General features: G+C 43.0%; 2 protein-coding genes across 7 annotated transcripts; both read right to left on the bottom strand.

Annotated features, from left to right (window-relative positions):
- Positions 1-368: 368 nt before the first annotated feature.
- Positions 369-7,238, bottom strand: LOC113021453 (deoxyribonuclease-1). Of its 5 annotated transcripts, none has more exons than XM_026166153.2 (10): positions 7,117-7,238; positions 4,164-4,303; positions 3,345-3,483; positions 2,860-2,948; positions 2,683-2,784; positions 1,762-1,877; positions 1,465-1,577; positions 1,225-1,379; positions 1,056-1,149; positions 369-574 (listed from the first exon to the last, which is right to left on the bottom strand). In XM_026166153.2, the coding sequence occupies exons 3-10, from the start codon at positions 3,480-3,482 to the stop codon at positions 524-526; spliced, it is 858 nt and encodes a 285-aa protein (XP_026021938.1). In that variant the 5' UTR covers position 3,483; positions 4,164-4,303; positions 7,117-7,238; the 3' UTR covers positions 369-523. The 5 variants fall into 5 exon arrangements, with proteins under 5 accessions (XP_026021938.1, XP_080156641.1, XP_080156644.1 ...); XM_080300515.1 differs by lacking the exon at positions 7,117-7,238 and adding an exon at positions 4,948-5,043; XM_080300518.1 differs by lacking the exon at positions 7,117-7,238 and adding an exon at positions 4,948-5,043 and having other exon boundaries at positions 2,683-2,763.
- Positions 7,239-8,139: 901 nt separating this feature from the next.
- LOC113033034 (uncharacterized) lies at positions 8,140-11,503 on the bottom strand. Of its 2 annotated transcripts, none has more exons than XM_026186303.2 (3): positions 11,456-11,503; positions 10,378-10,455; positions 8,140-9,474 (listed from the first exon to the last, which is right to left on the bottom strand). In XM_026186303.2, exons 2-3 carry the CDS (start codon positions 10,393-10,395, stop codon positions 8,665-8,667), a joined length of 828 nt encoding a protein of 275 aa, XP_026042088.2. In that variant the 5' UTR covers positions 10,396-10,455; positions 11,456-11,503; the 3' UTR covers positions 8,140-8,664. The 2 variants fall into 2 exon arrangements, with proteins under 2 accessions (XP_026042088.2, XP_026042087.2); XM_026186302.2 differs by having other exon boundaries at positions 11,364-11,500.
- Between the last annotated feature and the right edge of the window lie 961 nt (positions 11,504-12,464).

The following is a 12,464-nucleotide window of genomic DNA, read 5'->3' as shown; positions in this document are numbered from 1 at the left end:
TTTTTGTATGCAGACAACCTGATTTTCCATTTCAGTGTTTAAAAATCACAGGTTAACATATGTGGTGAACACATTTCAGCTTTACAGGAGTAACTGAAGATGACTGATTGTATTACTCTACCGCTCTTTTATGTTTTTTCAACATTTTTGGCTCAGTTTTGCAGGTTAGTGTTTTGCTGTGTGTTTGAGCTGTTTTGGGAAATTAATTAAAAAACTTTAAACTCTGAAGACATTTAAGCAGACAAAGGAAGTGAAATAAAATACACACGCGTTATTAAAGGTTTCCAAATCAACAAAGGGTCTCAGTAAATGTTCCAGACAAATGTGCTCCACTGCAACAAGAAGCCGAATTCTTTACAACACACAAGTTTTCAGTGAAATTCTTTTAGTGGCTTTATTGTGCATTTGCATTTCATGAAGCTGTGGCTGACAGTAGTCCCCAACTGAATGATCATTGTGCTGGCTGCAGATTGAGCACGATGTGTGGAAAGCTTGTGGAAGTCACGGTTCAAGCAACGTGAGCCTAACCGCTCAGCTTCACCTCCACGGGGAAGTGGTCGCTGACAGCCAACGCCTGAGAGACAGAGAAACCGTTCTTTTAGTGGCTCACAGTTTGTGCTGCAGACGGCTTCAGTTTCCACAGGTTTCTTTCCAGTGCTGAAAAACTCAACGTGCCTGCATGGTAATGCCATCACTACAGTATACACTGCATTATGATTTTGTTTGCATCTCTGTGGTCGTTACTACAGCCACTGCTTTACAAAGTTGCTCGATTTTCTGTAGCTCAAAGCTGATATTAAAAAAGCAAAAGTGCTTTAAAACTGCATGATTTCTGATGGGGCGACTGCTTTGCCCTTTGTGTAGAATGCCTCTCTTCTGATTGGAGCTCAGTAAACATTTTGCTGATGAGTCTATGGTCTCAGTTGCAGTGAATACAGCATTATGTTAACTTTTTATATTGACGTTTCCATTAGTGTCAGCGGGGAATGAGGCAGGTTGTGCTTTTTATTTCAAATGAATTCTTACAGAGATAAGGATTGAAATTCATCTGTTACCAGATCTTGTTTGAGATTCAGGTCCGTCATGTAGTTATACACCTTCGCACTATCTTTCACCACTCCTCTCATCATGTCCGCAGTGACCACAATCCTGCAAACACAGAAAGATGATTAGAGTTTAGAGTTTGCGTGCACACATCAGAACGACCTGCCACAATCTGTCTACCTGTCGTAAGGGCAGACAGTTTGCGACACGGTAGTGTCGGCCGCATCAGTGATCAGCCAATGGAAAGTCTTGTCAGTGAAGATGCGGATCTGCTGCCAGTCAGACCCGGACACATAACTACAGCCTGCGTTGAAGTCACCCAGCAGCACGATGTCCTGCAGGGAGAGTAGTGTGAGTCGCATTTACCGAATGTGTGTTTTTCCACCAAATAAATGATTTTTACTTGTAGGCTGTAAATACATCATTGTTCCAGCGAGCGCGGACATCTGCCACCACGTCATAGAGAGCATTTAGCTCCCGAACAGCTGATTCTGGGGAGGTGTGCTGAGGGATCAGAGTAAAGTCTCTCACAGCTACAGAAGAGAAGGGAACGAAGGAGTGTTGACAGTGACGGAGGCGCTTACACCGCATGAGAATGATAAAGGACTAGTGACTAACATGTCCCAGGAACTACCACGCACAAATGTTTGAATGAGGATCCACATCATTATCAGTGTGATGCAGAAACAGCTGTATAACTCGAGCCACAGCACCTACCAGTGTGTTTGGAGGAGAACATTACGACAAACGGCTCCCTGCTAAAGGCGTCTTGTCCAGTTTCCTCCGGGCCGTCGTCATAGGTGTAGCTTTTTGCCACCGATACCAGCGCCTCCCTGTGGAGAAAATCACCACCTTTTCATTTGCTGCCAGTGTGTACTTCATTTCTAAACATGTCCAGTTGCTTCTCGGGACAAATTTATTGTAGTTCTGCTTTTCCCCTTTTTTTAAATCACTTCTTCTGAATTCTGAGTGTGTATAAGATGTATGTTTATGCCAGAACAAAGACGGAGGATTTGCCGTTAAATTACTTCAAACATGCCTCAAACACTACAAACATGCTGGAAATATAAATTTTTAATCAAGTTGTTTTGAATGGTTATTTGAGAAACTTATGGGAGGTTCTTTAACCCTCTGAGGTCTAAGTGATGATGATCCAACACCAATCCTGACTTTAACCCCGGGCAACGTGAACAAGTCATTTTTATTTTTGTTAAATTGTTTGGCTTTAAGAAACAAAGAAAACAATCAAACTATTCACATTCTGCCATGAAAAAGACTTTTTCCCTTTCTACAAAATACATATTTAGAGCAAGAACTAAAAATGCTTTTTACACGGCATCACTGCAACGAACCATGTTTTGTTGCAAACAGCCGCCCCTCCCTGAGCCTGACTCTGCCGGAGGTTTCTTCCTGTCAAAAGGGAGTTTTTCCTTCCCACTGTTGCCAAAGTGCTGCTCATAGGGGTCATTTGATTGTTGGGTTTTTCTCTGTATGTGTTATTGTAGGGTCTACCTGACAGTATAAAGCGCCTTGAGGCGACTCTTGTTGTGATTTGGCGCTGTGTAAATAAAATTGAACTGAATAAATATCATTTCACTGTGTGTAGAGTAGAGACTTATTTTTTTCATCGTGGTGCACCTGTAAAGGAAGAGATATCGCTCTTTATAGGTGCTCGCACCGAGAGGCTCGCTGACGATGTATTTGTACTGAGGAGAATCTCTGGGGGGAAACAAACACACACTTTTATGTTTCCATACGTTTGCATTTCATGCTCAGTGTTACTCTGAATGTTCCATGTTCGGTGTGTGGACTCACTTGTTGACGTACTCCATGAGTTTTTGGGTTGCTGAGAGATCACTGTCTCTGACCTCTTGGATCAGAATGACGTCATAGCGTTGGACAATCTGCAAAACACACATAAAAAATGAAAATGAATCAGCTGATTGTCCATCTTGCAACATCACGTTTGTTTATATTTTACCTTGCACGAAAAAATTCATGTGTTAAGCTTTAGATTGTAAAGGCAACGCTACAGCTGTTGCACATCCAGTTATTTCATTGATCATTCCTTAAGCATAGAGGTGGGAATATTCTGGGAATATTCAGGTTTACTTCTGCAACAGGCCAAATCATCCAAAGCATTTCTCAAAATTCAGTTCAAACTATTTCAAAACGCACACACAAGATAACACTTCTGGATTGGTTTTGAAAGCACTCTGACCCAAATTGCATTACAAATGGGTGGATGTAAACATTTTGTACAAACTGTCATATCTACCAAAGAGGGAAAAGTCCCAGACCTTGGTAATGATGTTCATCAGAGTGGTGTTGGAGGCTTTGGTGTCTCCGAAGGATTTGATGTTAAAGGCTCCCAGCAGCAGCGAGTTAGAGAGATGCAGCAAGGTCAGAAAAAGCCCCAAAGTGCCCACCAAATGCATCCTACACCAAACAGGTCACATGTTAAAAATGACTTAGAAATCACATGAAACACTGACGCTTACAAATGATTTCATATTTATTTTACACGTATGTAAGCTAATGACTTCCCAGGTTATCAGGTTAATAATTTTCAGGTCCTGTGCATTAAAAACCGATTTGCAGGCTGAAGTAAGGCCTTTCCTTTCACTCCATATTTCTCTGTCATAAAGTCCAGTTTAACATGGAGGTTAGTCCAAAACAAAGCGGCTCATGTTCCACCATCTGCTGAGAGCTCATGACATGAGAGTGAGAGACCAAACACCTGCTCCTCTGGATGTATTTTTGGCAGTTTATCTAACATGCTATTTAGCGCGTCGCTATTTGCAGCATGTTGCAAGGCTTGGTAAAATATTATCCTTTTAGGACAATATATTACTCTGTTGCCCTGGTTACACCGTCCTGGAGCTGTTGTGGAAGACCAAAGGTTGCCAAATATGGAAACAGAGAGCTGCATTTATACTGTGATGGTTTGCATGTGCTGCTGAAATGTGTTTGTAAACGCACAATTACTGCAGGAAAAATGCACAAAAGTTACTGTAATGCTGCTGTAGCCTGAAACATCCACTCTAAACAAGAAACTGGCTCACAGTATTGCACCGAATACAGCTCAGATGTTTTTGTAGCGAGTGAGAGGTCCATACCTGCTCCTGTATGTCTGCACGGTGGAGACGCCTGAACTCGTGAATCTTCTGAAAGCTCCTGAAAAGCTTCTGAGCAGAATGGCGACCAGTGTCTCTTTTGAGGTTTTTATCTACCTGCAGGCGCATGTGACTGCAGGGTGCTGGGGAGGAGTACAGAGAAAAGGTGTGTTGTAGATGGGGTACAGATTTCAGGCTTTCAGGTTCTCACATCCCAAGATTGCAGTGCAACAAGGATAACGTTGCAACCTCAAATTCTTTTCTGCTCGTCATACAATAAAAACACTTCAGCATTGTTTTAACTTGCTGTTGTCCTGTTTGGCATTTGTGTGAAGTTCTGTCACACTTCACAAATGAACTCAGAATGAGTGTCGCAGTGTTGGGATGACCTTAAACTTTGGCAAAATCCTTACGGAAACTGAAGAAATTCCTTCAAGCAGTTTGAAAGATGCCTTGTTCATGAGAGCAGGGACAGACAAAACATAATATCTACTCTAGGTCTGCTCCAGCAGAGACACGTAACAGTCATTAACAATAACAACAGTAATATTGCTACAGCCTTGTTAAACTATCATCTGTCCCAGTGTTATATCTTGAAATCAGACCTTCAAAAACCTTCCGATAGGCTGATACAACACAAGTATGCCACCGTCTCCACCTTATTGGTCAGAAAGTTTTTCTTCCCAGTTGTAGCTGAACAAACAGAACCCATTCACTTACAATGCATTCAAGCTTGACAACACAATAATACACTTTAGTGAAGTTTCATAAAAGTGCTCATACTTACAGCATGTTACAGTTGTCATGTTACTGATGAGGGTTAAGCTCTATGTTTTTAACATTGTAATCAGATCTGCCAGGTCGGTGCTTAGACATATACCGGTGTCCACTACACCCAGCCTCCTGACTCTTTCTTTACTGCCAGCTGTCGAGAATCTGATGCCTCAGCAAATACTGAATAAATTTCGGTGCCACCGCTGCTGTCCACATTCATGCTCCCGTCAGGGTAAACCATAGTTTCCCAAACTTTCCATGTATTTTAAACTTGAGAATCCAAGTGAAGCCAAGATGTTTGCTGACTTGTTTATGAAGTAGACAAACGAATTTTGTGTAGAAAGGATGAGGGCTCAGTGTGCGCGTGAGGAAAGCTTGCACGAGAGGAAATCTCCACTGGGACATGGAAAACTACCACATACTGACCTAAAGAGCAACGAGTACAGAGGGAGAAACAGCAGGAAGTGCAGCTTAACCACAGATTTGTAGCCACTCTTGCAGTTTAAACCAAATACCAACAGAGAGTTGCACTAGGGCCAAAGTAGCAGGATCATTTTCTGTATTTGACTTTTGGTTATATGCACATGTGACCTGATGGGGACTGCAGATGTGCAGTATCTGCACCTTGTATTTTTCTCTAACATCCATAAACATGCACACTCTGGTAAAACTAATTAAAGTTAAATACTTCTTTGTAAGATGTTTAATAAAGAATGATAAAATGGAAAAGTGCCATGTGTGTAGCTAAAAATAAGCCCCAGAGCGAACGGCAAGGCTGCAGTCTGGGAACCGGCGGGGCGGTCACCGCTGGGATGTGCTTATCAGAGTGTGGAAAGTTGTGGACTTTAAAGTGTTGAACTTTGATGGATAACCAGTAGGGGTGCAACGATACACAAAATTCACGGTTCGGTTCGGTTCGATACTTTGGTGTCACGTTTCGATATTTTTTCGATACAAAAAAATGTTCATGCATTTTTAATTTGTCATTTATTAAAATTATAAATATATATTTTAACTCAAAAGTACAGTTTTTAAATTTAACCCTAACCCTTGTGCATGTTTTTTATTTTGACAGCGAATGCGCACCTGCGGACCACTTATGTGCAGCCCTGGTTATTTAGCTCATCATATCGCAGCCACAGAAATTCTTTTGTCCATGAAACCATAAAGCTGCACTTTCTTTTTGCCTTATAGTCTGATTTGTCATAACTTCTCCGTTTTGTGGTAAGCTTTTCTTTGGCTGTCACTTCTTCACCCTGACCTGTCTTATTTGGCTCAGCAGAACTGAAATGCTTTTACACGCACTCACATAAGCTCAGCGATTCTCTGCGCGATCAACCTCTCACATGTTTAAGCTGCGGGAGATTTCACTTGTCATGTTTGCATAGTAAGCTAACGATTAATAAGACGATGTCAGAGGAATTGGTGCACAAATTATCATCACTCACAGATCAGTGCTGTCGCTCTCTATACACAGTTCACACGATTGCAAAGTGAAAGCAAAAAAACAAGCGCAAATTCAAACGCGACTTCAATATGTCACATATTGACAGTGGCTCACCGATGCCAATGACATAATTACCCAGCTACATTTCTGAAAGAATGCAAAAGCATTGACATATATTTTTCCTACAATAGCCCGACGGGCAGGGCAGAGATAGATTTTGGTAGCCCGACTGAAAAAATCGCTAGCTCCGGGACGTCGGGCTAGCGATATTGCGAGCCCTGTATCTGATTGAGGAATCACTCATCTTTGGAAAAGAGAGTTTATTACAGAGAAATGCCTCTTTCCAAAATAAAAGCTATACTATCCGCTTCTTCTGGGCTATATTCTCAGCAGCATAAGGAGAATCATGTGCTAACAGCTGTCTAAATGACTCGGCTAAAGTTAGTAGCATGCTTGTTGTTTTTGTCTTTGCACTAGGATGATGTCAGCGTAAATGTGCAGTCATATTCGTTGTGTTCCCACTAGTGCTTTCAGGTTAATCTCGTTGAAATTACCTTAACGCCACAACACGGCAAATCTCCGTTAACGAGCTACCGCCGATCGCCCCGTGCATGGGGCTAGACGGCCAACACGTTAACGAGCTAACTGCGCTAACACACTAGCTCCCACCCATGTAATTGAGCATTGCATGGCACATCCAACATACTGTTTTACTTTAATCCATGACTCGCTTACCTTCAGGGTCATACGTCACATGAAAACCAAAATAATTCCAAACGCCAGATCTGAATGAGGTTCAATTTGCCTGTTGCAAGGAGAGCTTAGCTTCTGTCTCGCTAGCTTGCCCTGCGCTCTTCCTTCTGACTATGCTGTCTGTGTTGAGCGCTCAGTGGATCTGCGCTGGACAGTGCAGCCTAGGCGGAGTAGTCGAACACAGATTCTCTGAGCGCTCAACACAGACAGCATCGTCAGAAGGAAAATTGATAAAATAAATTACAAATGTTGTATTGTTCGATACATATGCGTACCGAACCGAAAGCACTGTATCGAACGGTTCAATATCGATACGAATATCGTTGCACCCCTAATAACCAGTCGTGTCTCAGATCAAACGTGCAGAATAAAATCTTTGCCATAACTGTTGGCATGAGAGTGATGCTCATTATCCCTTTTGGCAACATTTTGAATAGCACCATCTGGTCAAGCAAGGCCATGTGACACACTGAGCTCGTGATACTGATTTTGGGCGGCAGTGATACGGACACTACTGGATTGAAACTGGTTTGAGAGTCTGCTAAAACGACAGCATGTAAGGACACAATGACTGTGTTTTAGTAAGTGTTTACCTGTTTTACTAAATGTACTTAAGAACTGCTGAGACCGTTTATAAACCTGTGTTTAAATTTCAAGAAAAGAATGATGCATTTGCATTTCTGTATTAATAGTTGGAACCGAGGAGGAAATATGAATATGAATGCAGCTGCATCGTTTTTTGCATTCATGATGTCGTTTTATTCAAATCAGTTTGTGTTAAATGCCCCAGACAACAAATCTGTTGTCGGTTTAATTTCAGAAAGGATGGCGCCACATCATGTGATCATTACAGCATATGTACAGATCTAAATGCATTTCATGTCCTATTATAGTTTTATTCACTTCAGATTAGCATCAAAGTTGTAGCCGCGTCTTTGCCCATTATGAGCCATAAAGTTGGACACTGTTGGAGACTGTTCTGCTGGTGATAAATGAAACGAGACGATCGTTTAAAAGGATTTTATTTTGAAATCTAACACCCATGTAGAGCTAACATTGATCGTAATAACATCGTAATAACATCGTAATAACATCGTAATAACATCGTAATAACATCGTAATAACATCGTAATAACATCGTAATAACATCGTAATAACATCGTAATAACATCGTAATAACATCGTAATAACATCGTAATAACATCGTAATAACATCTTTACAGTTTGTGTAAACCCAACAGAAACCATGTTGTCCCAAAACGCTGCGTTTGTGTCCCATATGTAACACCGTGTATTATCCAACTTATTTCACATGGTTTAACTTGAACTTTAAAAACTACAATCAAGTTTTGCTGTATTACCAGTAACAAATCTTTTATATACACATTAGCTTGTTTAAAAAAAACTGACTGAATTACCTCTAAACTGGTTCTAGGCTTTGTCACACTGGTCGCACTGGTGCGTGTCCATGGTCAGTAAGCGTAGAGTTGACTTAAGCTCGAGTTTGTGTAAACTGAACTGCTGCACCGATCACGTATCAGCGTCTGTTGGTGTGTTTCTGGGGTCGCTGGCTGGAGGCTTTCCCAGAAAGGTCACATGCGACGCCAGCTTGTGTGTCGCCAAGCTCGACTTCAAAGCAAAAGCCCTCCCACACTGGTCACACTTGTGTGCTTTAACTCCACTGTGGACCAGTTTATGTCTCTTTAAGTTGCTCTTATAATTAAAAGCCTTTCCGCACTCCTCACATGTGTGGGGTTTTTCTCCGCTGTGGACCATCTCATGGATTTTTAAGTGGCTCATCCGAGTAAAAGCCTTCTCACACTGGCTACATGCGTATGGTTTGACTCCTCTGTGCAGGCGCTGATGAGTTCTCAAGTTGCCCATCAAACTAAATGTCTTTCCGCACTCCTCACATGTGTGGGGTTTTTCTCCGCTGTGGACCATCTTATGGGTTTGTAAGTGGCTCATCTGAGTAAAAGCCTTGCCACACTGGCTACATGCGTATGGTTTGACTCCTCTGTGTAGGCGCTGATGAGTTCTCAAGTTGCCCATAGAACGAAATGTCTTTCCACACTGGTGGCACATGTGTGGTTTGACGCCGCTGTGGCTGAGGTGATGTGTTTTTAAGTTGCTTTTCCGAGTAAAAGTCTTTCCACACTGGTCACAACTGAAGGGCTTTTCCCCACTGTGGATGCGCTGGTGTCTTCTGAGGTGACACGGGGCATGAAACTTCTTGTTACACTGATCACACCTGTAGTGCTCAAGTAAGTTTGCACTTGAGTGAGCATCTTCAGCCAACTGAGAGCACTGAGGTGTTGGGCTCTCTTTGGCGGCTTGTTCCTACAGCAACAAAGACACAGGCAGGGAGTCAGAAGCTTAATAAGTGTTTGAGTTAAATCTTGTTTTGTCGTGCCGGCCTCTCTGCTTCGATAAGAAACCTGTTTGTTGGATGATGCCCATAATAGTAACCTGTTGTGTTGTAAATTGTTTGGATGCGTTTTGGAAAAGAAAGACTGTATTATTGCATAAAATACATTTAAACAAGTGCATCGCTGATTGCATCTTGTGGACATCGGTTCTACCAGCTGATTGCCCTGCTCAGTCTTTACGCCCGACCCAACGAGGGACAATCAAATGCAGAGGGGACAGTGCGACTTCACCCGTGCACTTGCACCTCTTGCACACAGTCCTCATTTACAAAGTGCTCTGCAAATCACCCCGTCCCTGTTACAGTGCAGCGAGCCAAAAATGAACCATTTAGTCCTTGGTGTAAGACCAGGGGTGTCGAACTCCAGGCCTCGAGGGCCGGTGTCCTGCAGGTTTTAGATCTCACCCTGGGTCAGCACACCTGAATCAATTGATTAGTTCATTACCAGGAGAACTGGAAGTCATTTAACCATTTAAATCAGCTGTGTTGGAAATAAGGAAAGGTCTAAGAGGTTGAAGCCTTCGTCTTTCCATTTACTATTTTCTTTTCTTAACATGCATTTTGTTTCTCATGTTCTGGAAAACTGTAAATAATTACTAAAGGGTGGTAGTTAACAATAATCATAATGATATAATGACAATAAATGATGATCATTCATGAAAGTTGTACTGATAGACTTTTCACGTTTCCTAAAAGCAGCTCGGCCTTGGTTTGCACGGCACTTCCAGATGTGTTTATAAACTACGAACAATTTCACGTATAAAAGTCTGTAAAATGTTCGGACTCATGATTTATAAAAACGATGTTTTTCTCACCGTGTGTGAAGAAAACATTTTCTTCTTTCCAAGATGGCCGACTACGTTCCTCCGTCAGACTGCTCGACCCACCAACACCTGCCAGGAAAGAGCTTTATTAGGCTCCGGAGCCAAAATGCACATTAAAGTCACTTTACATCCAGATGACTTAGACCGTCCTAAGATAATAAACTTTTAGCCTGGTCTAGATTAAACTGAGCTGATGGCAAGACGGAGGATCAGAGGACTTGAAGCTTTAAATAATCCCTCAAGGAGACAGGTCTAACCTTTCCTTTGAAATATCTCTGAGGTAGCATGGACAACATACACATGCAGATGAGAAATGACACCCTGATTCAATCATTCCCTCTCTGTAAACACTTTAACTGGGAAGCCAAGCTAAAGGTTAAATGATCAGCGGCTGTAGGTTTAGCTGTGCTCGTATGCCCGGACAATACAAATATATAAATAAAGAACTGCACACAAACACAATTACACTACTTGATCTGTTACAATCGAGCGACATTACTTGTCAGCATCTGGAATCATGGAACTCTTTGGTCACGGTGAAGGAACAGTGTGCAGGGCTGTTTTTAAAATGAGTTTTTCACCAAGCATCCTGATGGGCTCTTCCCAAGAGTTAGTGGACAGATAGTTGGAGGTCATGTTCCCAACAAGCAGCAACTGGTGCCGAGGATGAAAGGAACCATGAATGTGCTCAAAGCTAGATTGCGAAACCGCGATATCAGAAACACATCCTGCATGTGCTGAACTTGCTTTCTAGCAAAGCACCCTGGTTTGCAGTGTCCCAGGTGTAGGCCAGCACTGAGGATTGTTCTCCAGTCACTGTACACACAGTTTAAGGGAGGACAGCAGTTCCTACTTTGAAGGTAAACCTTAAATGATCAGCAGCCATGAGTTTAGTTGTGCTCGTACAAGTTATTGTCTCCAGTGTCTCTGCGGGTCCCTAACACTCCCTCACAAACACACCTGAGCTGGGAACATACCTGAGGGAGAGCAGCAGATGACAGCATGCAGGAGACAACAAACTAATCTAAACATATAAAACAACTCCAACCAACATCAGCTTGGTGGTTACCTTTGGAGGAGCCCAGCCCATGAGCTGTGCTGTGATGACTTATGGTGAACAGGTGTGCCAACAACTAAGAGCCGAGACAGAGCCTCTTAAAGCTGTAGGACAAAAAACAGCACGTCCAGAGCACCTGAAGGCCAGAAGGTGGCAGCAGCAAACGGGTGTCAGGTACAATCTTCAGCTTCCATAGTATCTACAGATCATACACTCCTCCCTTTGCTCAGTGTTTTCACCTTCAGCACATAAAGGTGAACTTCAACCACACCAACAGACTGGAATATGTTCACCCACACAGACCTGGACCAGTACGCCTCATCTGTACTGGATTACATCTCCAAAACCACAGACAGTGTCACCACCTGACAGTGGGCAGGGATAGCTCAGTAGGTAGAGTGGTGGCACCATGATCGGAAGGTCGGTGGTTCGACTCCACTGAACGGCTACCCTGAGGTACCCCTGAGCAAGGTACCGTCCCTACACACTGCTCCCCGGGCGCTGCATTGGTGGCTGCCCACTGCTTCACTGGGTGAATGGGTTAAATGCAGAGGAACTATATCCCTACGGGGACTAACATGCACACTTTACTTTACACCCAGAAACGGATCACCATGTACCCCAACCAGAAGCCTTGGATGAACCGGGATCTTCGTCTCTTCCTGAAGGCCCGCAACACCGCCTTTAGGTCAGGAGATGCACACGCCTACAGCACAGCCAGGGCTAATCTAAAGAAGGGCATCAAAAAAGCCAAACACCATTACAAAAAGAAGGTAGAAGAACACTTCTCCAACTCCAACCCCCGACGCATGTGGCAAGGACTCCAGACCATCACAGACTACAGGACCACCAAACCCTCCCCCGCATCCTCTGATGCAGGGGCGGAGCGTGGGGGTGGCTTACGGGGCTTAAGCCCGGGTTGTTTTGTCAGAAGCCCGGGGTATTTTGGAGTGTAATTTTTTCATAGTTAGATGCCTGGCTGACAACTGTATAAAACAAAAAGTACACACAATATTCGAAG

The sequence above is a fragment of the Astatotilapia calliptera genome, chromosome 4 (genome assembly GCF_964374335.1).
Source record: "Astatotilapia calliptera chromosome 4, fAstCal68.1, whole genome shotgun sequence".
In the NCBI taxonomy this organism is placed as follows: Eukaryota; Metazoa; Chordata; class Actinopteri; order Cichliformes; family Cichlidae; genus Astatotilapia; species Astatotilapia calliptera.
Note: the sequence above shows the minus strand (reverse complement) of the source record. Positions and strands in the feature narration are given on the sequence as shown.